This window comes from Capra hircus, chromosome 20, assembly GCF_001704415.2.
Source record: "Capra hircus breed San Clemente chromosome 20, ASM170441v1, whole genome shotgun sequence".
In the NCBI taxonomy this organism is placed as follows: Eukaryota; Metazoa; Chordata; class Mammalia; order Artiodactyla; family Bovidae; genus Capra; species Capra hircus.
This window is the reverse complement of record NC_030827.1, coordinates 14,204,322-14,229,115: the sequence shown is the minus strand read 5'-3', so window position 1 is coordinate 14,229,115 and position 24,794 is coordinate 14,204,322. Positions and strand designations below refer to the sequence as shown.

The following is a 24,794-nucleotide window of genomic DNA, read 5'->3' as shown; positions in this document are numbered from 1 at the left end:
GTGAAGAAAGCTGAGCACCGAAGAATTGATGCTTTTGAACTGTGGTGTTGGAGAAGACTCTTGAGAGTCCCTTGGACTGCAAGGAGATTCAACCAGTCCATTCTAACGGAGATCAGCCCTGGGTGACCTTCGGAAGGAATGATGCTAAAGCTGAAACTCCAATACTTTGGCCACCTCATGCGAAGAGTTGACTCATTGGAAAAGACTCTGATGCTGGGAGGGATTGGGGGCAGGAGCAGAAGGGGACGACAGAGGATGAGATGGCTGGACGGCATCACCGACTCGATGGACTTGAGTTTGAGTGAACTCCGGGAGTTGGTGATGGACAGGGAGGCCTGGCATGCTGCTATTCATGGGGTTGCAAAGAGTTGGACACAACTGAGCGACTGTACTGAACTGAACTGAGCAATTAACACACACTAATAAGATATAAAGAAGATAGTCAATTCAATTCCAGGCCCAGTCATTCATGGGCTAGGGGAGAAAACACAAGTCCTTAACTTTAGAGGCCTGCGAAGGAAGCAGTATCTTCAGAGGAAAGCCAGTTTCCATTAGAACAAGAAGGTAAAAGGAAAGAAAATTCAGAGACTTCAAGATATAAGGGATTGTGCTGATGATGAATCACGAGTGTCTGGGAGCACAGAAGAGTTTCAGTGGTTCGGAAGGGATAGGAAACAGCAAGGATATGCAAAGACTTATGGAATTGAATGGAAAGAGATGAGGAATGATGTGGAAGTCTGGGACTTCTTGAAGTGGCAAACATAAAATGGAATAAAAGCCATAATAAGATTAATCATTATTTCTCGAACTCAAGAAAGATAATGGTGGCAAGGTTGTGAGTAATGAGGGGCTAGGAAGTTCAAGGTGTGTGTGTCTCTTGATTCCTTTTCAGGAAAGCATATTTGCTCCTAGTGCTGGAGCTTCCTCTTGACTCTTGTTGATGGAATTGATGGACCTAAAAGGCTGGTTCCATCCAATTTCAAAAATTCATGTGACCCTCACACACATGGATTTCTGATCAAATTAGCTCACAGTTTAAAAAATTTCCCTGCTCTAGGGGAAATGTAAGCTAACTTTTCATAGCAGAATTCGGTTTTACTTACATCTGTGTTGCAGGAGCGATACCGTTTCCTTTCCCCAAGGCAATATTTTCCACCTCCTGAAGGTCTGAAAACACATTTTGTTTAACATGTGAATATATTGAGTACATAAATTGCTTGATGGAAACATATTGACATTTAAGAAAATAAAAAATTTGACATTTTATTAGCTATTAAAATAATAATCATGGTGATAGCAATAATGATTATGGTTGTCAAACAAAAATTAAGACAATTTACTATGAGTAATTTTATAAGGCTATTAATTGTGATGATACATACATTTTTAAGAAAATGTGATTAAGTCAATGTAGTTTCTAATTAACACAGTAAACAGGTATTCAGTTCAACACAATGAGTTTAAAAATCATTTATAATGAAAAGCCATTTTAATCATATTCAACAAAACACATAATCTGATACTATATGTTTATCAAGTAGGAAGTGGAAAGTTTGTTTTTACAGACTAGAAATAAGGAGAAGACACTAAATAACTTTCTGGAAATAGCTTCAGTTCAGAGTATATAATGCAGAAATAAATTTCTATCTTATTTCAAATATTAAATAAAGTTTAAAAGAATTAAATCAGATACACTTGTACTATTATATATTATAATGTACTTTATAGTACATTCAATTAGGGTATTAAATACTTATTTTACAGAAATCAATTTCTGGAGTATTTAACATTAGAGAAAGTCACATGCTATTATTTTGGCATGTAATATTTAAATGGAAAAAACTAACTTGTTGTTTCAAAAGTGGTCCAAGTCATTCTCTTAAGTATTTTGGTATATTATTTATTACCATAGGGTTTTATACTTTTGGTTATTAAATTACAGTAGCTTGGAGCTGAACTTCATTATTCTGTACTTGTTTTAAAAAGATCAAGTCTAAAGTATAATTTTGGTTCACTGATAACTATTATCAATTTATTAAATTATCAATTATCTCATTGATATTAATTACAAATGAGATAATTAAAGTTATACTTTGAATATATTTTGAATGCCAGTGAATGCTGACTTTAAACAAGGGGAAAAAATGGCCCAGCTTGAGCCAGGATGGGAGAAATGGGTTGGTCAGACAAAAACAAGGTAGTGGGAGTAGTGGTGGCACTGCTGTTTATGAGTGGGTGACAGTGAGCTCAGTTTAACAAAATGAAAAAACTGAAGCAATACAAAGGGAAACAATTTCAAACTGAAAAAGAAGAAAAGAGAAAACACATTTAGAGGGAGGAACCAAAGACAGAGATAATAAGTTAAAATAGGAAAAAATAAAAATAGACCATTTTTTTACCCCAGCAGGGGGAAAAAGCAGAGGTAATATCATAACATCATTTTGCACCAAATAATTGAATTCTAGACAAAAATGGGAGCACTTGACATGAAGCAGCTAAGGAGCAGTTTAGTCTCTGGCAGGACACAAAAGACCAACTAGAGAAATCATCCACCTGTAATGGGCACTGGTGGGAGGGAGAAGCAATACAGCTTAGCAAGGAATATGGCTGGGCTGGCTTTATGCCAGGGGACTCTGGCTAGAGAAAGAGTGGTGGGAGAGGAGCAGTCTGACCTGCGTAAAACAGTCATGAGGAGAAAAGTGGTGGCAGTTCCGGAAGATGATTAATGGGGGCATGTGAATGGAAACTATTTTAACACATGGGCAGTATTCTTTTCATTGTGATTTGTGATGCGAATCAAGGCATTTCAACCCTTGAAGTGCTCTCATTGGTCTTTTTAATACTAATGTAGCAGTAATAATTTTATGTGACATGTGAAAAGACCTTAGGTTTCCTGGGAATAATGGTAATGTAGCTAAGACCAGACCTGGTTTCATCCATAATTCAGTAGTTTTTGGAGGAGGAAATCTATCTGATTATTACTAGATGAAAAGTCTGGCTGTACCTGGGATAGATACACACACAATGCTTTTCTTTTCTTTTTAGTTACACAGTAAGGTGAAAAGAAGAAAAAGAAAGTCTGTCTAACAAGGCTCCTCCACTTTCCTGTGCCTATTGCTTGTTCTGAAGAAAGCACTTGGCTCACTGGCGAAACGTTTTTACAGATAACATGTGAAACCACAGCTTTGAATCATTTCCAACTGTGTCTTTTTGTTGGCTCCGGCTTACTTTAGCTACTTACGCTGGACTGTCACAGTGTCTTAGGGATGAGGAGACGCCTCCCCCGCAGGTCCTGCTGCACTCTCCCCATAGTGACCAGGGACCCCAGCCCCCATCTATGCTCTGGGGCCAAGTGCCAAAAGGAACACAATCTCCCTGATAACACCACTGCAAGATTTCACAGAAAACACAGAATTAGCTTTTAGGCAGACAGGGCTACCAGGATAGAAATAAATACACAAAGGTCAGGCAATGACCAATTATAGGCATTAGCATTCTCCCAATAGATAACAGACTGAAAGTTCTTTACCTGTATTTAGACATTAGTAAAGGTGCATGTGATTTGCAAATTAGCTAAGCAATGATTTATAAATCTCTAACAAATACCAGGTGTCTAAAAAACTTGACTTTACTTCTTTTTTTCCTTCTTTCTCCTCCTCCAGACTTCGGTGTTTTCTCATTATAGAGACCTCAAGAGCCTTTTTTAGATATTTTAGTATTATAACATTTTTTTCTTTATATTCCACTATTATTAGACTCATGGAATGATAACGCAATATGGAAAGTTCCCCAGTAAGGAATTTTTATGATGGTAATTGCTTTCTCTTAAAAAAAAAAAAAACGGCCGATTGAGGCTACAATAGTAAAAGAATGTGTTGTGGCATTTCATCTACATGAGTACTGCAGACATAATAAAAGTAATGCCAAGACACTAGGGACAGGGTACAAAAAAACCCTTATATACACTGACTAGCCATGTGTATAGCCCCTACATGAACATGTGTATTGGAATTCTTCTCAGCTTTACTCTCTGCAATAAACCACACATACTGCACATAAGTAGACAGCTAGGAATAATTTATCGAGATGCAGACATCACATAATCAGCTCATAACTCTAACATGATAAATCTTATTTGCAGAATATGGTAAAAATGAAAGCCATTTTTAAAAAAACCAAGCACTATGCAAGACTTTCATTAGTGCATTTTTTCTGAGTTATCAAAATTTGATGAACCATGCTGATGCTTGGAGAAGGAAATGGCAACCCACTCCAGCATTCTTGCCTGCAGAATCCCATGGATAGAGGAGCCTGGTGGGCTACTGTTCATGGGGTCACAAAGAGTTGGACACGACTGAGGGACTAAGCAGCATGCTGATGATATGAAAGTTCTTTGTTTATATGATGAATAACAATAGTGAACATTATCAGAGTTGAATAACTGTCAGCAATGTTAGATTGTTAAATAAAAATTCAACTTTATATTAAAATGTAAAGGGTTTATGACATGTAAAGGTTTACTTTTTAAAAGTAATCAATTTATTATATTAATTCTATATATCCAAAATTATTTCATTCTCACCATTAGTACTGCTATCACTCTAGACCAAACTGGCAAATGGAATAGCTTGTTACCTGGTCCCGTTGCCTCACTTTCTTCTATCTATAATCAACCTATTCTCCAGGGAGCTATCAGAGAGCTCTTTTAAAACATACTATGATATCATGTTACTCTTTTTCTTAAAAGACTGTAATGGTTTCCTCTTCCCCTATGGTCAACAGTGACCTTTGTGACCTAGCCCCTGCCTCCCTCTCCAGCCTCATTCTCTTTCTGGTACAGAATGCTCCAAACACACTGGCTTTCTCTCTATTCCTCAATACACTAAACTTATTCTCTGCTCAGGGTACTTGGATTTGCTGTTCCTCCTAGAAATACTCTTCTAATTCCTTCTATTGTAGTCTTCTCATCATTTGGTCTCAGGTCAAGTATCATTCAAAGAGGGGGGCTATCTTTCCTTGACCACTCTTATTATGAAGTGGCTGTACCTCACTACCCCTGCCGCCCTCCCCTCCTCCTACTCCAGCATGTACAGAGATTACATCTTCCTGTTTTAGTCCCCTTTACCACTCATTTAAATTACCCATGGCAGAAGATGAGATGGGTTAGACAGCATCACTGATTCAATGGACATGAACTTGAGCAAAATCTGGGAGATAGTAAAGGACAGGGACGTGTGGCATGCTACAGTCCATGGAGTTGCAAAGAGTCAGACACGACTTAGTCACTGAACAGCAATAACTTATTTTTCAAATTATTTTTTTATTACTTTTATTGCCTCCTCTCTTTGGTATACAAAAGCCTTAAGAGCCACATGTGGCTATTCAAATTTAAATTAATTAAAACTGAAAATTCAGTTCCTGAGACCCCCTTCTAGGACTCCATAGCCACATGTGTCTAGTGGCTGTGATACTTGACAGAGTAGATATAGAACATTTCTATCATCACAGAATGTTCTAACTGAAAATGCTGAATGTCTAGAATAGTGCCCAGAATGTAGTGGATATTTAACAAAACTTTATTGAATGAATACATTAGTTAAATTATTGAATTCTGTGTCCCATTTTGGTTACTATATGTCAAGAAGGAACTGGAAATACTGGAGAGTAAAGAAAGTCAAATTCATCTTTGCGTCCTTGGTAGTTGGCATTCAGAGAATGTTTCAGTAATTGTAACAACATAAGGACTTTTTAAGAAAAGTGCAAAGGAATTATCATTTGTCCATAAAAAATTAGGCAAGAGGAAGTTAAAATTCGGTTGACTATGTAAGGCCAAACATTCTGATCCTAAATCGAATAAATGTTAAAGTAGTGCATTAAAAAAGATGATGAGTTTTGGGCAATTAAAAAGTATTATGAAGAGAAAAAACCATCTGTCTAAAATGATGAAGCAGAGGTAGTTGGCTGAACTGATAATACAGTACCAACTCTAGAAGCAGGGCTGCTAATTATGTACATGTGAGAGGGAGAATGGTCAAGGTGCCAGCTAATGATTTACCTAATTGATCTTGAAGACCAACCAGTTTGTATAATGGTATATCAATTGTGTTAGATCTTCATCTATATAAAAATCATAACAGTGAACCAAATACCCTCTGGTTTTACATTTTTGGTATTACAAATGTTATTACAAGTAGCTACATGTAAGAATATTTATGCATCATCTATTTTCCTATGAGAGTAACTGAGTAATGTAGTATTAACCAGCAATTAACTGTTCTTCCCCCACCGTGGTTTGGAAGGACTGATGCTGAAGCTGAAATTTCAATACTTTGGCCACCTGGTGTGAATAACTCACTCATTTGAAAAGACCTTGATGCTGGGACTGATTGAAGGCGGGAGGAGAAGGGGATGAAAGAGGATGAGATGGGTGGATGACATCATCGACTCAATAGACATGAGCTTGAGTAAGTTCCAGCAGCTCATGATGGACAGGGAAGTCTGGTGTACTGCAGTCCATGGGGTCACAAAGAGTCAGACACAACAGAGCGACTGAACTGACTGAACACTTAAAAATTCCAAATATTAAAATTTGTGTATTTTTTAAGTCGGAAACTTAGCATTACTGATTTCAAATAAGAATAAAATTTGATTTTACATTGATCTTATATAATCACAGAGCTGCACTTAAATCTCAAAGAGATTTTAGAATTTATGTGGTCTAAGCACTTCATTTTTTCATATGAGGCAACTAGAATCTTAAGACTTGCCCAAGATCACTTACTGAGAAAAAAGGATTTGCTGTCCAAATACATATAAAAAATGTAGGGAAAAATCAATTGGAGGTGAAGGACTATATATCCAAAGACATTAAAGAATATGCTAATATACTTTATTGAACTGTTTTTACTACATAAAATACAAAATAACACTAGAGATTTTTTAAAAATTCAATTAGCTGCAAGTGTGTGTATATATATATATAATACATATACACATACATGGATATGTTTTTTCATACCTCCTTGAATATTCCTATAATTAGTAGAGGAAAAAATTCCACTTTGTGCATTTTTTAGGGCATGAAATTGTGAAGGCCACAAAAACACTGAAAGATGTAGGTTTTAAAGTATTAAATAATATTGTTTTACATGTTTTTTAGATGCTCACAAAATACAGCAGAGGGAAAGAAATCACATAAATTCTCCTCTTAAATGTACACTTAATGTATAAGATAAATACAAGTATTCAGTTTGTAAAATGTTGCTCAGTTCTTACCATTAATTAATATATACACAGTAGTAGTATTCTGTAAGTGGTTTGCTAAAACTTTTTATCGTGAAAATTCATGCTATTGATTATATCTATTCTACAGAGTCATAACATAATAGACATATCATAAAGTTAAATAACATAAATTAATGGGTAAAGAATGAAGAATTCATAACAATAATTTAAGTATCAGACATTTAGCAGTTGACAAGAGACTGCTGCTGCTGCTAAGTCGCTTTAGTCGTGTCCAACCCTGTGCGACCCCAGAGATGGCAGCCCTCCAGGCTCTGCCATCCCTGGGATTCTCCAGGCAAGAACACTGGAGTGGGTTGCCATTTCCTTCTCCAATGCATGAAAGTGAAAAGTGAAAGAAGTTGCTCAGTCGTGTCCGACTCTGCAACCCCATGTACTGCAGCCTACCAGGCTCCTCCATCCATGGGATTTTCCAGGCAAGAGTATCGGAGTGGGGTGCCATTGCCTTCTCCAGACAACTTAGTCTTCAGTCAGTGTGTTGATTTTAGTTGCTCAGTCGTGTCAGATTCTTTGCCACACCATGGACTGTAGCCCACCAGGCTCCTCTGTCCATGGGGATTCTCCATGGCAAGAATACTGGAGTGGGTTGCCATGCCCTCCTCCAGCGGATCAAATCCCAGGGATTGAACCCACGTCTCCTGAATTGCAGGTGGATTCTTTACCATTTGAGCCACTAGGGAAGCCCAAGAATTCTGGAGTGGGTAGCCTATCCCTTTACCAGGGAAAATTCCCAACCCAGAAATACCACCAGGGTCTCTCCTGCATGGCAGGAGGATTCTTTAACAGCTAAGCTACCAGGGAAGCTCAAAGTTGCTCAGTCGTGTCTGACTCTTTGTGACCCCACGGAATTCTCCAGGCCAGAATTACTGGAGTGAATTCCCTTCTCCCGGGGATCTTCCCAACTGAGGGATCAAACCCAGGTCTTCCACATTGCAGGCAGATTCTTTACTTTCTGATCCCACTAGGGAAGCCCAAACATTTTCTTGGCTCCTCTGTGCATGGGGATTCTCTAGGCATGAATACTGGAGTGGGTTGCCATGCCTCCTCCAGGGGATCTTCCCAACATAGGGATCAAACCCAGGTCTCTCACATTGCAGGTGGATTCTTTACCATCTGAGCCACCAGGGAAGCCCATCACAGAAGTCTGTGTAGCCTGTTACAAACTTCAGTTCTCATTTTAGCAACATCCTTCTTTGGTCCAAAGCAAGTCCTTTGTTCCTTTTATTTAGTTTCCCTAACTATAAAATGGGGTCTAATTCCAGTTTTTGATTAGAATATGGTTTGGATTAGGATGACTACAGAAATTAGTTCTATATAGACATTCCTTCAAAGAAGTTAAAAATCTATCAAATGACTTGTTTAACTTTGCTCTCTGGCAAAATGTTCTTTTGTGCTTGTTTACTTTCCTCTCAACCTTGTGTTTATAGGAAAGGATCTCTGGAATTTTTGCTACTTCTCCTTCTGGTAGCATTATGTATCTTAATGTAGTACATGATTTTAAGAGAAGAAATTCATTTACCTTAATTAGTTTTTTAAGAAACCTATAGGGAACTTCATGTGGATCAAGTTATTTGAGCTAATTTTCTAGATGATGATATTAATCAACTATACTAAGATTTTAATCAAAGTTATAATTAATATAATTAGTTTATGGACAGGGAGGCCTGGCATGCTGCAATTCATGAGCTCGCAGAGAGTCGGACACGACTGAACGACTGAACTGAACTGAACACCAAATAAACTTTAAGTATACAAATCCTATAAGCATAGTAAAGGTGAGAATTCTGAGTTTTGTATTTTCTATTTTTATCCTTTTTTAACCTGAAGATGCCAAAACTGTAAAAGTTCCATTTCCACAGGCATAGAATTTTACTTCATTTCTTAAACTAGAAAAGTTAAATATTCAGAGGGAAACTAGTTTTTAATTTTTATTCTCAAGGGTTATATCCAATCTAGTGATTTTGTACTATTCTAAATATCAGTCATATTACTTTAGCCTAGCCTATTCAGATAAAGTAGATAAATCTGGCCTTCTTTTCACTAATTCAGGTGTGTTTAACCAGATTCAGAAAGGTGGAAGAAGTGAAACTATCACATTCCAAACATAAAATCTTGTATTGCTCATTCTTGCTTTTCACATTCCTTCTAAATAAAAGAAATATGTTTTTAAAACTATCTAGAAAGATGATATATCCCAGTTAGGCTTTAAAATTTTTCTTAAGAAACACTTATTCATCATTAAACATTTATTTCTGTTAAGCCACTGAATTTTATTAATATTATAAATCAAACAATCTAACTTTGAAAATTTGTCAGAATTCTACAAAGTAAAATTTCAAAATAAGTATACACACAGTATTTTAAAATAATTTTTTAAAACTGGACATATTTTAGGATGTAATTATGGTAGATCTTGTACCATAGCCAGCACTGGGTCTAGTCAGCATATGGAATAAGATAATTCTAAGGAAATCCTAAGATTTTAAAGGATGTGATATTGGTGATTCAATATAGAACATTCTTCCCAAATCAGAAAAGCTGAGAGTTGGAGCACAGTGCTGTTAGAAGGCTTATCGTTCGCTGTGCAGGTGTGGGAATGCGAAAGTTTATTTCAGCCCAAATTTTAAATCAGAACTGGTCATCCCATACTATTCAAATTTCTAGAGCAATTGGAAGAGTTATTCTTTTTTTACTTCCTGTGTTTATAGTTTGGGACACAGTCAAAACATATTAAATTCTACTCTAAGAGAATGAGGATCTAAGGCTGCAAATGTCCTATTATATAGACAGTGCTTTAAAAGGACATGTAATAATTCTATTCTAATCTAGTCTAATGCTTAGCATGCAAAAATATTAGGAATCAATGTCATATATATGTAAGACTAAATTCTGGATTGTGTCTCTAATTGGGTCTTGTAGAATCATTAAATTAATCTTTTGGCAATAAACCAAGTATATGAAATGTTCTTTGTGGTCACCATCAGAGCTTACAAGAGCTGGGTTTTGATTATCCTTAATATCCTGTTTAGTAACAATGCCAACACTACTATCAGAATTTTTATAGTGTAGATCTTTGTTTACTATCACATCAAATATGGCATCCCTCCGAGTTCTGTCCAAAGGGCTATTGCTGATGGCATGCCTAACGAAAAATCTTTTACTGCAAGTTATACTGACTGATTTGTAAGAGTGTGACCCATGGACATACAGTACCAGTGCACTGTCTGGGCTCATCAAATTTCCTCCTTTGGTTAAGGCTACTGTCCCAGAGCACATCCATTCAGACCATATGGTTCTTATTCAGCCCTTGAATGGCTTATTCAGGCAAACATCCAATGGCTGTAATAGCGATGTCAGACCCCCCAGGACTCACGCAAAGATCAGTTTTTAATTTTTTGGCCATATTTCTTACTCCATCTGCTAAATGTGCATGGAACAGTTCCCATACTTACATGGAACATTTGTGGAACTGTGCCCCCGGGCAAAGATCCCGTATCTTTTGCAGCCAGAGTTTGACGAGATCATTGTGGATCCAGTCCTCTGGATATGTCTATGCTATCACTTAAGCCATATTTCTCCCCTCCCCCAACCTTTAAAAAAAAGATTTATTTAAAAAACTATGAGCAGCTTTGGTTTTATCCTGCTGGCTAGACAGGATATAGGTTCTTTCTTGTTCCTTCTGCTGAGAGTAGTTTTGAAATTCAGAATTAAGATCAGAGGTTGTGGATATACCATTCATGCTTCTGAGACACACAAACTCATGCTTACAGTCTGTGATGCTCATTACTACCAGTTAAGACAGTCTGGCAAATAATTTTCTGCCCACCACCATCTAAGGTTGGCACATAATAATGAAAAGTAATAATGATGTTCTCGTAACATATATTAGCACCATTCCTCTAAGGAAGCCAACAAAAAGCTCACCAAGATAGTGAGCTCATTCCATTCTCACTCTATCTCTATGAAATATGTAAAAATAGATTTGGTCTCACTTTAAAGTGATTCATTATTTTGCCAATTCACTATTTTGCCAACTACCATATATATTTAGCTCAATGTTCTGTCCAAGGGCCTTTTTATTGTGATTCCAGAGATAACAAACTATTACAAGTAAATAAATGAAAAATCCACTTAGTAATAAAGGGTAAAACATATTGTTAAACCATTTTAGGCTCAGTGACTCAGCATTCCTATGACAGTGAAAATTTGTCTTTTATTCCACATAATTTCCCATTTGAAGGTAAAATATAATCAGAGGCAGTAGAGAGGGACAGTTTTCAACTTTGGAATCAGAAAGACCTGGGCAAGAATCTCAGCTTTACTATTCAATTGCTATATAATCTTAAGCTTTCAAGTCTTACTTTCTTCATCTGTAAAATAGAATTAAAACAGTACCCACTGTAGAAGTTTTTTGTCAATAGTAAACAGAACAAATATGTGCTTGGCACACTGTAAGTATAAAACTATTCATTATCATTTATAATCATTATTACTGATAATGTCAACTATTTATAGATGGCAAGAATACAGACTAGTTACACAAAGTTGATCAGACCAACTGAAAACTTTGCTTTAATTTTGTTACTAAGTGTTTGCATGGCTATTTTGGTTTGAATTAAATTCTGGGCTCTTATTTAATATCCAAATATGTGTGCGTGCCCAGTCGCATCAGTCCTATCCAACTCTGCAACCCTATGGACTGCAGCTTGCCAGGCTCCTCTGTGCTTGGGAGCCATTCTCCAGGCAAGGATGCTAGAGTGGGTTGCTACGCCCTCCTCCAAGGGATCTTTCCAAACCAGGGATTGGACCTTTGTCTCTTATGTCTCCTGCACTGGCAGATGGGTTCTTTACCTCTAGTGCCACCTGGGAAGCCCTAATACCCAAATAGGTATAGCTTTAAGAGGAAAATCTGCATTTGTTAATAGTACCATGCTTCTCTCTTAAGGAAAAAAGTAGCTTGAGATCAACAACAATAAAAATTCATAAACAGATAACAAGGCAAATACAGTAAGTGAAAAATAAAATAAATTCAGCTCACATGAATAGTACTTTGTACTTTTCTCCCTTAAAACTGTAAGTTGGAAAAAAAGGTTAAGTTGATCTAGCTTTCAAAGCTTTTTCATAAATTCAAAATTAATAATAAGGATATTTTGAGAGTCTTCTCCTAGTGCTGTCCTTTCTATTTCTAAGAGTTTTTATGTTTGTTTTTTTTCATTCATTCATTTAAAATTTCCTAAGGCTATTCTATCTATAAACCTTCTATGACTTTGGACGAACAGCTAAGATTTATTTTACATATTAATTTGAGATGATGAAATCCAAAGTATTGACTTTATGAAACTGCACTCTAATGTTGTGAATTTTAATAACCTCTTGGTAGGCAAACTTTGCTAAAACTTACAAGTTCTTAAATAGACTTTAATGGAGTGCAAGTTGTTGTGCCAAAGTCTGCTGGAAGCTGAGAAGATTCTAAGGAGAGGGTAAGGAGGCAGGAAAGGGGTTCTTTTAACCTGAACATTTCCACTGTTTTCAAATGTATATAACAGAATTATGTAGAATGCATTTGAACAAAGTATTTAACAATTAAAAAATTGACAACCATTAGCCTAGATTAAGAAAGTGAATCTTTAGAAATCAAATACATTTTTGCCCCATTTCATTTAGTTTCTCTTGCCTGTGCTTATTCTTACTTATGCTTAGAAATAATTATATTTCCCTTCTATTTGCTAATCTAAATTTAAATTCAATATTGTTAGCTTTGATATTATCTAGAACATTTTTTTAAAGTAGCCTTCAAAACTGTAATGCATATGTAAATGACATCTCTATCAATTATATGCATATAAGCTTTAAAATATGATATTTTAGAGCCCTGCTGTTAAGCACAAATTATGAGATATTAACTGTGTTTACCATAAAGATGACTGAGTTGGGTTTTCAGATAGCCACTACTTGTGATTTACCTAATTAGAGTGATCATATAATTTACAGATGCTTTCAGGAGAGCTCTTAAGTGTTTAAAAGAATGAGTTCTTCATGCTTTGGGTTAAAAATTAAAGTAAAATAAAAAGAGATATCAGGTCTAGTGATAGTATTATTACAGGCAAATAGAAACAGTGAGCTGCTGGTGTAGATCACAAGAATAATAATCAATCAATGGCAAATAAAGAAACAGATTCTCACTGTGACTTTCCCTTTACTGTTGTACAGTACAGATCTGTTCTAAGTACAGATCGATGTAAATTGCTACTTGTCATTGACAAGAATTGTTGGTTCCAGAATAAACCTAGACTGTTGTTTCAAGAATGTGGTCCTAATATTCCTATTACATCTATGAAAAAACAGAAAGCATTTTTGGTAGTGTGTGAAGGTCTCTGTATTTTTATTGGCTACTTACAAAAGTTTCAAAAAAAGATTCTCAATCTTTAAAAAAATGACCCTATCAATTTATACATTTAGCATAATTTACCAACATTTTCAAACTCAGCATGGAAAAACCATCAACATGGCACTAGGTCATGGGTCCTGAATTAAGCTATCAGCAAGGATTAATAAACTCTGACGGCTGCCCAAAAGCTTTCATTCTTTTTATTTAAACATCAGATTGCAAGCTGAAATTCACTATAATCTGTGTTGAAACTAGCCCATCTAACATGGAAGAAGTCAGAACTGAGAACAGATGACAGTGTAGTTACTGTTGTAAACTCAGCCCATAGCAATAAATTTTAGAATCACATATATAGCAATTCCTAAAGAATTTCAAGAATAGCCTAAAATATTCTTATCTGTTTAAACAATTCCTAATAATTGTGGGTTTTGAAAACTAGGCTGATGATACTAAAAATTATTCAGCAATCATTTCTATGCTTAATAAATTATTCTTCTACTATTAGATCTTTCATATTGCAATTTAAAAATGACTCATTAGACTATTTTAGGATCACATAATTTTCTTGGAAATTGTTGCAAAAAAACAGCCATATGACTAAATAGACTCTATTAAATAAGACTGCTGTTGGGCTTTTTTTGTGCACATACAGCTCAAACATATACATAAAGAAAGATGAAACTGACTCAGAAAATACTCACTATACTTTCCTGAAAAATGCATATTTGCAGATATCAAGATAATTCATTAGGCTAGAAAATTACTATCTTCTCAAGCACAATTTAATTAGTATGCATGATTTTCTAGTGGCTGAATATCAAAACCAGAAATTTGTCAGTTTAGTCTACATGTTAAAAGCTAATGAATCTTTTGAGCTTACCCCCTTTTCAATATTCCCAGTTTGACAGAGTGTTCCCTCAGCTGCGGGAATACTGTTGGTGACACAGCGGTTGCTTTTGCTGAGACACCAGAGCTCTCTACACACTTCCTAGGAAAGAAGGCAAAAGCAAGTTGATCAGAAGTAGAGACTAAAATCATATCCACTTGTCCATAAAAAATATCCACAGTATGTAAACCATATTAAGCATTACTTGTCTCTTGCTGGTATTGAAGCATCAGAGATGAGGGTTTTAGAGGAGGTCCTTTTAGAAGGTAGGTTCCCCGTTTCACAGATTAATTTTTAATATTTGTCTTCATAATTCTTTTTTCAATAGATAAAGCATATCTTCATTTTTAAGTATATCTTTGTTTTAATCAGACTCTTTTAAAAATAATGTACACAAATTCTATTAATATAGAGTAGTGAGAAGGAAAGAATATGTGGAAAGGACGCATATGTTTATTACTCCCCAAAACATACTATAGCACAAACTTTCAAACTAATAGAGTTGCTGAGGAGGTAATTTCCTAGACCTAATGAAATATTCTAATAAAGAGTATTTTTTTAAAAGAGAGACTATGGGAATGTACAGGAAATGATTTCTAAAATTATTGTATGCCAAAAGAACAATCTAGCAATGTTATTTGCAGTTCATCAACGTAGCCCACTTTCATGAAAGGGAAATTTGGTTTTGAACAAATGCTGCTATTTATGTGTCATTTCCATAACTGATATATTTCAGATGTTATTTGGAGCTGTTCTGTCTTCTTGATTATAAATTTTCACTACCCCACTGCAGCACAGGAGAATTACATTTAACTGTAATGCTGGCAATTTAAAATATCTCATTTTGTTCACACATCCGAGGTGGCTCAGTGGGTAAAGAATCTGCCTGCAATGCAGGAGACGAGGGAGCTATGGGTTCAATCCTTGGGCCAGGAAGACCTCCTGGAGAAGGGCATGGCAACCCACTCCAGGATTCTTGACTGCAGAATTCCATGGACAGAGGAGCCTGGAAGGCTACAGTCCATGGAGTTGCAAAGAGTCGGACACAACTGAAGTGACTGAGTACACATGCACATATTAATCTATCAGATTTTAAAATAAGCTGTCCAACATATACCAAAATAAAGTGTTGGAAACGCATGGCCAAAAAAGATTACTTTGGAGAAAATACTGAAAAATTTTAGGTGTTTTTAATATATGCTTACTAACTAGCAGGAGGCAGTGTTCAAAAGCATCCCTAAGAAAAGAAATGCAAAAAAGGCAAAAGAAAAGAAGTGAAAGGCAAAGGAGAAAGGGAAACATATACACATCTGAATGCAGAGTTCCAGAGAACAGTAAGGAGAGATAAGAAAGTGTTTTTAAGTGAATAATGCAAAGAAATAAAGGAATATAATAGAATGGGAAAGACTAGAGAGCTCTTCAAGAAAATTAGAGAAACCAATGGAACAGTCCATGCAAAGATGGGAACAATAAAGGACAGAGACAGTGTGGACCTAACAGAAGTAGAAGATATTAAGAAGAGGGGGCAAGAATACACACAAGAACTATACAAAAAAGATATTAATGACCCAGAAGATCATGATGGTGTGATCACTCACCTAGAGCCAGACATCCTAGAATGTGAAGTCAAAGGGCCTTAGGAAGCATCATTACAAACAAAGCTAATGAAGATGATGAAATTCCAGCTGAGCTATTTCAAATCTAAAAGATGACGCTGTTGAAGCGCTGCACTCAATATGCCATCAAATTTGGAAAACTCAGCAGTGGCCACAGGACTGGAAAAGGTCAGTTTTCATTCCAATCCCAAAAAAGGGCAACACCAAAGAATGTTCAAACTATTGCATAATTGCACTCATCTCACACACTAACAAACTAATGCTCATAATCCTCCACACTAGGCTTCAAAGTACGTGAACCAAGAACTTCCAGACAATCAAGATGAGTTTACAAAAGGCAGAGGAATCAGAGATCAAATTGCCAATATTTGTTGGATCACAGAAAAAGCTAGAGAATTCCAGAAAAACATCTACTTCTGTTTCATTGATTATGCTAAAGCCTTTGACTTTGTAGATCACAATAAACTGTGGAAAATTCTTAAAGAGATGGGAATACCAGACCACCTGACCTGCCTTCTGAGAAACCAGTATGCAGGTCAAGAAGAAACAGAACTGGACATGAACAACTGACTGGTTCCAAATTGGGAAAGGAGTATGTCAAGGCTATATATTGTCACCCTGATTATTTAACTTATATGCAGAGTACATCATGAGGAACACTGGGCTGGAAGCACAAGCTGGAATCAAGATTGCCAGTAGAAACATCAATAACCTCAGATATGCAGATGACACCACCCATATGGCAGAAAGCAAAGAGTAACTAAAGAGCTTCTTGATGAAGATGAAAGAGGAGTGGGAAAAAGCTGGCTTAAAACTCAACATTCAAAACATGAAGAATGGCATCTGGTCTCATCACTTCAAGGCAAAAAGATGGGGAAACAGTGGAAACAGTGGCGGACTTTATTTTCTTGGGCTCCAAAATCACTGTGGATGGTGACTGCAGCTATGAAATTAAAAGATGCTTGCTCCATGGAAGAAAAGCTGGGACAAACTTAGTGTATTAAAAGGCAAAGACATTAGTTTGCCTACAAAGATTCGTATAGTCAAAGCTATCGTTTTTCCAGCAGTCATGTACAGATGTGAGAGCTGGACAATAAAAAAGGGAGAGTGCTGAAGAATTGATACCTTTGAACTGTGGTGTTGGAGAAGACTCTTAAGAGTGCCTTGGACAGCCAGGAGATCAAACCAGTCAATCCAAAGGAAATCAACCCTGAATATAAATTGGAATGCCTGATGCTGAAGCTCCAATAGTTACGCCACCTGATGTATAGAGCCAACTCATTGGAAAAGACCCTGATGCTGGGAAAGACTCAAGGCAGGAGGAGAATGGAAGACAGAAAATCAGATGGTTGGATGGCATTTCTGAATCAACGGACACGAGTTTTAGCAAACTCCGGGAGATGGTGAAGAACAAGGAAGCCTAGCCTGCTGCAATCCATGGGGTTGCAAAAAGTCGGACACGACTGAGCGACTGAACAACAACAAACTGGCATCATTAGTGACATTAAAAGTTTTCAATTTAAACTGGAAATAATATCTATAATATATAAATTTGCAGTAAGAACATATTAATCTGGAGTGTAAAGATACATTTATATGCAACATTCAATTCTATTGCTATTATTCCCCAACTGCTCTTTTATTCTCAAAGTATAAAAGTAAGAACTTATGCCACATATCACAAGAAAAAAAACTGTAACTGCTTATGGTGATATATATTAACTATATTTATTGTCATGATAATTTTTCAATAAATACAAATATTGAATCATTATGTTGTACACCTGAAACTAATATTATGCTACTTGTCAACTGTATCTTAATTAAAACTTTTTAAAAATAATTTTGCCACATAAACACAATTCAGAAGTACAACGGTAACATAATGAATTCACTAGTTAATCATTGCTATAAACAGAGATGCCCCACAAAACATAGCAAAAAGCAAGGATCTTTTGGGGCTCCACTTTAAGGTGTTTCACTCCACCAGGCAGAGAAAGAAACAAAATTTATATTAGACTTTTAAAATATGCTAAAAAATTCATCTATTATACCTAATTTATCTACTTTAAATCCCATGTGAATTACTGAGCCAGAAGAAAGTTAAAATCCTTGAAAAGAAAAACATGTGCTGTGAATCATAATATAAAGATAAAACTTTCCTGTCCTACAATCCAACATATTACAAATTCTTCTTTCTTTCAAAGTTTCAGTTTCTGTTTAAAGAGAAAGATATTTGCACTAATTTATTCTTCCTTTTCTACAGGAGATGGTTTTTTTACTATATGTTCCTAAATATATTCTCTTAGTTTATTTAAAAGTAGAAGGAATAATATTTTATGCTCTTAAAATATTATATCATATATCCAAAATACTTATATTCAAAGAGAAATGCATTCACAAAAACAGAAAAGCATTGTTAGGATAATGATTGAGAAATTACTAACAATGTTATAATTCTTGACCATATTCTTGATATTTTATTATTTTTATCAGGTATAAGAGCTTCTCTGGTGGCTCAGACAGTAAAGAATCTTCCTGCAGTAAGGAATCTACCTAGGTTCGATCCCTGGGTTGGGAAGATCCCCTGGAGAAGGGAATGGCTACCCACTGCAGTATTCTTGCTTGGAGAATTCCATGGATAGAGTCTGGCAGGCTATAGTCCATGGGATCACAAAGAGTTGCACACAACTGACTAACATTTTCATTAGGTCTAAATCTTACTTTAGACAGAAGAAAAGAAGCCTAAAGTTTCTTTAGACAGAACTATGCGAAGAAAATCCTATCATTGTAAAGGACAATATTCATAGCATTTATTAGGAAAACACACTATTTAGTCAAGTTATAGAAACTCTATTGATATTTTCCAAAAGTTTCCTGAAAACCTCTACCTTAAAATGGCAAGTCCTTAAGATATTCTTTCCAAAAATTTAATCTCAAGATTCTACAATAGAGTCCTCTGATAAAGCACTCATATGCTTCAGGGAATAACACATTTTGAAAGTTTGATTCCCACTCTTAAAAAAAGATTTTATTATTTTAGTGGGCTCCTGGGAATTTACATCTGCTAGGTATTAACTCCTCACATATTGCTATTTAAAGTATGGGACAAGAAATCCACGTATGGGGAAACTCTCAAGATGCTAAACTAGTCTTGGAGGAGACTCTGCAGAGTTTTCAAATAGACTTCTCATCTAAAATATCAGCTTGAATAAGAAAGATTTTGAAATCCGAATTAAGAATACCAAGATAAAAACTACTGTCTTGGAAGATAAAAAAAAAAAAAAAAAAAAAGGGAAATTTTATTTCTTACTGAGAGAGCAAGAGGTACATTTTCTGAAAGAATTGAGAACAAGTTCACACTTTCAGAAATACCCTTTTTTCTCTAAATGGAATCCTACACCGTGGTTGATATATTTGCATATGAATATCAGTTCCAATTGCATATGTGTATCAATTGCTGAATAAGCATCAAAAGGTAGGTCCCAACCTCTAATTAAATTAAATGAATACTGAAACATTTTTACTCTTGGAGAAATTGTATAACAATCATAGTAGCTGGGTTAATTTCCCTAAATAAAATATATAAGGTGATAGAGTATAGAACACGACTGGGTGACTGAACAGTGAACAACACAGTACAGTAAGTGAGAGGCACTGATGACTTTTTTTTTGATTACCCACCAGCTTAGCTCTAGAAGAACACAGTTCTCTTTCACATACACATTATTCTTCATAGGATAAGTTAAGATTTTTTTAAGATTAGTTTCACAACCTCTATGAACTAATAAATAATTGCCTATTTCTTACAGCAATCAATTTCCTTCAGTAAACCTATAATTCATTTGAGAAGGCTCTCTAGGAGAAACTTGGGTCTTAATGTTTGCTCTTGAAATTAAAGAAGGAGACAGAAGTCCTCAATCTTCATTAAGGGAACTTTCTGTTATATTACACTGAAAATTAGAAATGATATTTCTAACCTCATAGGATCAACTTTTAACCAGTTAGGAGAATTGCATGGTAAAACAAATAACAGGTTATTTCCCATTCATTCAAGAATATTTGTTGAGCATCCACTATTCACCAGGTAATATAGTTAGTGTTATGAAAAAATAATACTATCACTTAGAATTCATGAGAAACAGGAGAAGGTAGGATATAATTTAGACATGTAACCCAGCTGCCATGAATTGGTAATGCTCTGTAATAAAGTCTTTAATATTCTGGAAATAAATTAGAAGAATGCTATCAATATGGTTAGATTTTTCACTAATTTTTAATTTTAATGAACTGTCCTTATTTATTAAATTATACTATTTTTACTTTCTAAGTTTCAAAAAAACTGTAAAATTTCTCAGTGCAAGGTATGTATGCTTATGCAATCTTTATAAAAATGTTTCTACTTGGCAAATGTGAGAGTTAGCACCCCTATGTTGGTGTGTTAACTTTTGGAGAAAATTTTTCTTAGCATCCAAAAATTTAAGTTTGTGACCCCCCGTCATTAACCAAATGTGTGTTTAGACATAGCTATGTGTTTACCAATGCCTTTAACAACCAATGGTTCTTATAGCCCACCACTATCTTCTGAATTCAACTTCTTTCTTCCAGCATGCATTCTTTAGTAGTTAAAATAGCAAGTTGAAAGTGGTCAAATAGGAGATGGCAACAGTGAATGTCAACATTCTAAGAATTAGCATACTAAGATAAACGGGTGAATTTAACTCAGATGACCATTATATCTACTACGGTGGGCAGGAATCCCTTAGAAGTGGAGTAGCCATCATTTAGACAAGAGTCAGAAATGCAGTACTTGGATGCAATCTCAAAAATGACACAATGATCTCTGTTCATTTCCAAGTTTGCAAACCATTCAATAGCACAGTAATCCAAGTCTATGCCCCAACCAGTAATGCCGAAGAAGCTGAAGTTGAACGGTTTAATGAAGACCTACAAGACCTTCTAGAAATAACAGCCAAAAAAGATGTCCCTTTCATTACAGGGGACTGGAATGTAAAAGTAGGAAGTCAAGAAACACCTAGAGTAACAGGCAAATTTGGCCTTGGAGTACAGAATGAAGCAGGGCAAAGGCTAATAGAGTTCTGTGAAGAGGACCCTCTTCCAACAACACAAGAGAAGGCTGCACATGGACATCACCAGATGGTCAACAATGAAATCAGACTGATTATATTCTTTGCAGCCAAATATGGAGAAGCTCTATACAGTCAGCAAAAACAAGACCGGGAGCTGACTGTGGCTCAGATCATGAACTCCTTATTGCCAAATTCAGACTGAAATTGAAGAAAGTAGGGAAAACCACTAGACCATTCAGGTATGACCTAAATCAAATCCTTTATGATTATGCAGTGGAAGTGAGAAATAGATTTAAGGGACTAGATCTGATAGAGTGTCTGATGAACTATGGACGGAGTTTCGGGACATTGTACAGGAGACAGGGATCAAGACCATCCCCAAGAAAAACAAATGCAAGAAAGCAAAATGGCTGTCTGAGGAGGCCTTATAAATAGTTGTGAAAAGAAGAGAAGGGAAAAGCAAAGGAGAAAAGGAAAGATATACCCATTTGAATGCAGAGTTCCAAAGAATAGCAAGGAGAGATAAGAAAGCCTTCATCAGCAATCAGTGCAGAGAAATAGAGGAAAACAATAGAATGGGAAAGACAAGAGATCTCTTCAAGAAAATTAGAGATTCCAAGGGAACATTTCATGCAAAGATGGGCTCAATAAAGGACAGGAACGGTATTGACCTAACAGAAGCAGAAGATATTAAGAAGAGGTGGGAAGAATACACAGAACTGTACAAAAAAGAGCTTCACGATCAGATAATCACAGTGGTGTGATCACTCACCTAAAGTGAGACATCCTGGAATGTGAAGTCAAGTGGGCCTTAGGAAGCACCACTACGAGCAAAGCTAGTGGAGGTGATGGAATTCCAGTTGAGCTATCTCAAATTCTAAAAGACGATGCTTTGAAAGTGCTGCACTCAATATGCCACCAAATTTGGAAAACTCAGCAGTGGCCACAGGACTGGAAAAGGTCAGTTTTAATTCCAAAACCAAAGAAAGGCAATGCCAAAGAATGCTCAAACTACTGCACAGTTGCACTCATCTCACATCCTAGTAAAGGAATGCTCAAAATTCTCCAAGTCAGGCTTCAGCAATACGTGAACTGTGAACTTCCAGATGTTTAAGCTGGTTTTAGAAAAGGCAGTGGAACTAGAGATCAAATTACCAACATCCTTTGGACCACTGAAAAAGCAACAGAATTCCAGAAAAACATCTCTTTCTGCTTTATTGACTATGCCAAAGCCTTTGACTGTGTGGATCACAATAAACTGTGGAAATTTCTTCAAGAAATGGGACTACCAGACCACCTGACCTGCCTCTTAAGAAACCTGTATGCAGGTCAGGAAGCAATAGCTAGAACTGGACATGGAACAGCAGACTGGTTCCAAGTAGGGAAAGGAGTATGTCAAGGCTGTATACTGTCACCCTGTTTATTTAACTTATATGCAGAGTACATCATGAGAAATGCTGGGCTGGAAGAAGCACAAGCTGGAATTAAGATTGCCGGGAGAAATATCAATAATCTTATATATGAAGATGACCAGACCCTTATGGCAGAAAGTGAGGAAGAACTAAGGAACCTCTTGATGAAAGTGAAAGAGGAGAGTGAAAAAGTTGGCTTAAAGCTCAACATTCAGAAAACTAAGATCATGGCATCCAGTCCCATCACTTCATGGGAAATAGATGGGGAAACAGTAGCTGACTTTATTTTTTTGGATTCCATAACCACTGCAGATGGTGATTGCAGCCATGAAATTAAAAGATGCCTACTCCTTGGAAGGAAAGTTAAGATCAACATAGATAGCATATTAAAAAGCAAAGATATCTCTTCGTCAAGAAAGGTCTGTCTAGTCAAGGCTATGGTTTTGCCAGTGGCCATGTATGGATGTGAGAGTTGGACTATAAAGAAAGCTGAGCGCTGAAGAATTGATGCTTTTGAACTGCGGTGTTGGAGAAGACTCTTGAGAGTCCCTTGGACTGCAAGGAGATCCAACCAGTCCATCCTAAAGGAGTGTTCATTTGAAGGACTGATGCTGAGGCTGAAACTCCAATACTTTGCCACCTGATGTGAAGAGCTGACTCATTGGAAAAGACCCTGATGCTGGGAAAGATTGAGGGCAGGAGAAAGCAATGACAGAAGATGAGATGGTTGGATGGCATCACTGACTCAATGGACATGGGTTTGGGTGGACTCTGAGAGTTGGTGATGGACAGGGAGGCCTGGCGTGCTGTAGTTCATGGGGTCACAAAGAGTCAGACATGACTGAGTGACTGAACTGAATCTGAAAATGGCAAGGGACTCATTCTTATTTGTCTAAAATTATCTTTGTTTTAGTTTCATTTCAAAAATAATATTTTAGTCAAATATAGAGTCCTAGGCACCGTTTATCTTACTTCTGCATTTGAAGATATTAAGTTCATTGACACCTGGATTTTATAGAGGCTGATGAAAAATCACTTGTCAGTCTAATTGTTGCTTCTCTGTGATAAAGTCTTTCTAGTTGCTTTCAAGAGTTCTCTTTGTCTCTGCTTTAGAGCAGTCTCACCACCTTAACTATGTGCTCTTTTTATTTATCTACGCTTTGAGGATTTATATATTTGTTTGTTTTGGAAAAATTACTAGTTTAGTCATTAAATCTTTTAATATACTTCTTCTCCATTCTTTCTTCTAGAACTTCGTATTTAACTTACATTGGACCTTCTCATTCTAACTCATTTCTCTTAATGTCTTTCCATATTTTCCACATCAGTTGATCTTTTGTAGGCTTAAAGTCTGTTGATTGTGATACTTCCTTTTTAGAGATGTAGGTCTTTACCTCTGACAAGAAATCAGCGTCATAAAAATTACTAAGTGGCTTCTGGATACAGTTTCTATCAATGTTTTAAAAATTAAACAAATGAATGCATCTTCACAGATTCTTCACTTGCCCTAATGACTTCATCATCTTAGTTTTGGAAATCAAGCTACTAAGTTATCTTGTAAATGTCCAGTAAAGAGGCCATTCTATAGGAATTTCAAATGTTTCTAAGAATCTAATGTTACTGCTACAGATTTTTCTCTTTGTAAGAAAATTTGCCTGATAGCTTCATACCATTAATGCACTTAGAAACAATCTAAGTGAAGAAACAAGATTTATGCATTATACTGGCATCATCACACAATATATCAATTTTACCTGTGCCTCTCCTCATTAGAGAAGTACATACTGAAGCTAAAACAATATTTAATTTTATTTTGTTAGTTTTGTGTGCATGCATGTTAAGTCACTTCAGTCGTGTCTGATTCTTTACAACCCTATGAATCACAGCCAGCCAGGCGACTCTGTCCATGGGATTCTCCAGGCAATTATACTGGAGTGGGTTCTCGTGTCCTCCTCCAGGGGATCTTCCTGACCAGTGATCAAATCACATCTCGAATTGCATCTACTGCATTGGCAGGCAGGTTGTTTAACCCTAGCGCAACCTGAGAAGCCCTTTGTTAGTTTTACTTATCTACTATTTTATGTTTCTGTACCTGAAGGA

The 24,794-nt window shown here is 36.2% G+C and overlaps 1 protein-coding gene across 1 annotated transcript in view; it reads right to left on the bottom strand.

Annotated features, from left to right (window-relative positions):
* ADAMTS6 (ADAM metallopeptidase with thrombospondin type 1 motif 6) overlaps positions 1 to 24,794 on the bottom strand; it is a 284,847-nt gene that overhangs the window by 100,635 nt on the left and 159,418 nt on the right. The window contains exons 12-14 of the mRNA XM_005694638.3: positions 14,571 to 14,678; positions 3,242 to 3,387; positions 1,104 to 1,167 (exon numbers count right to left, since the gene is read on the bottom strand). Of these exons, the coding sequence (XP_005694695.1) occupies positions 1,104 to 1,167; positions 3,242 to 3,387; positions 14,571 to 14,678 (318 nt within the window). The remainder of the gene's footprint in view (positions 1 to 1,103; positions 1,168 to 3,241; positions 3,388 to 14,570; positions 14,679 to 24,794) is intronic.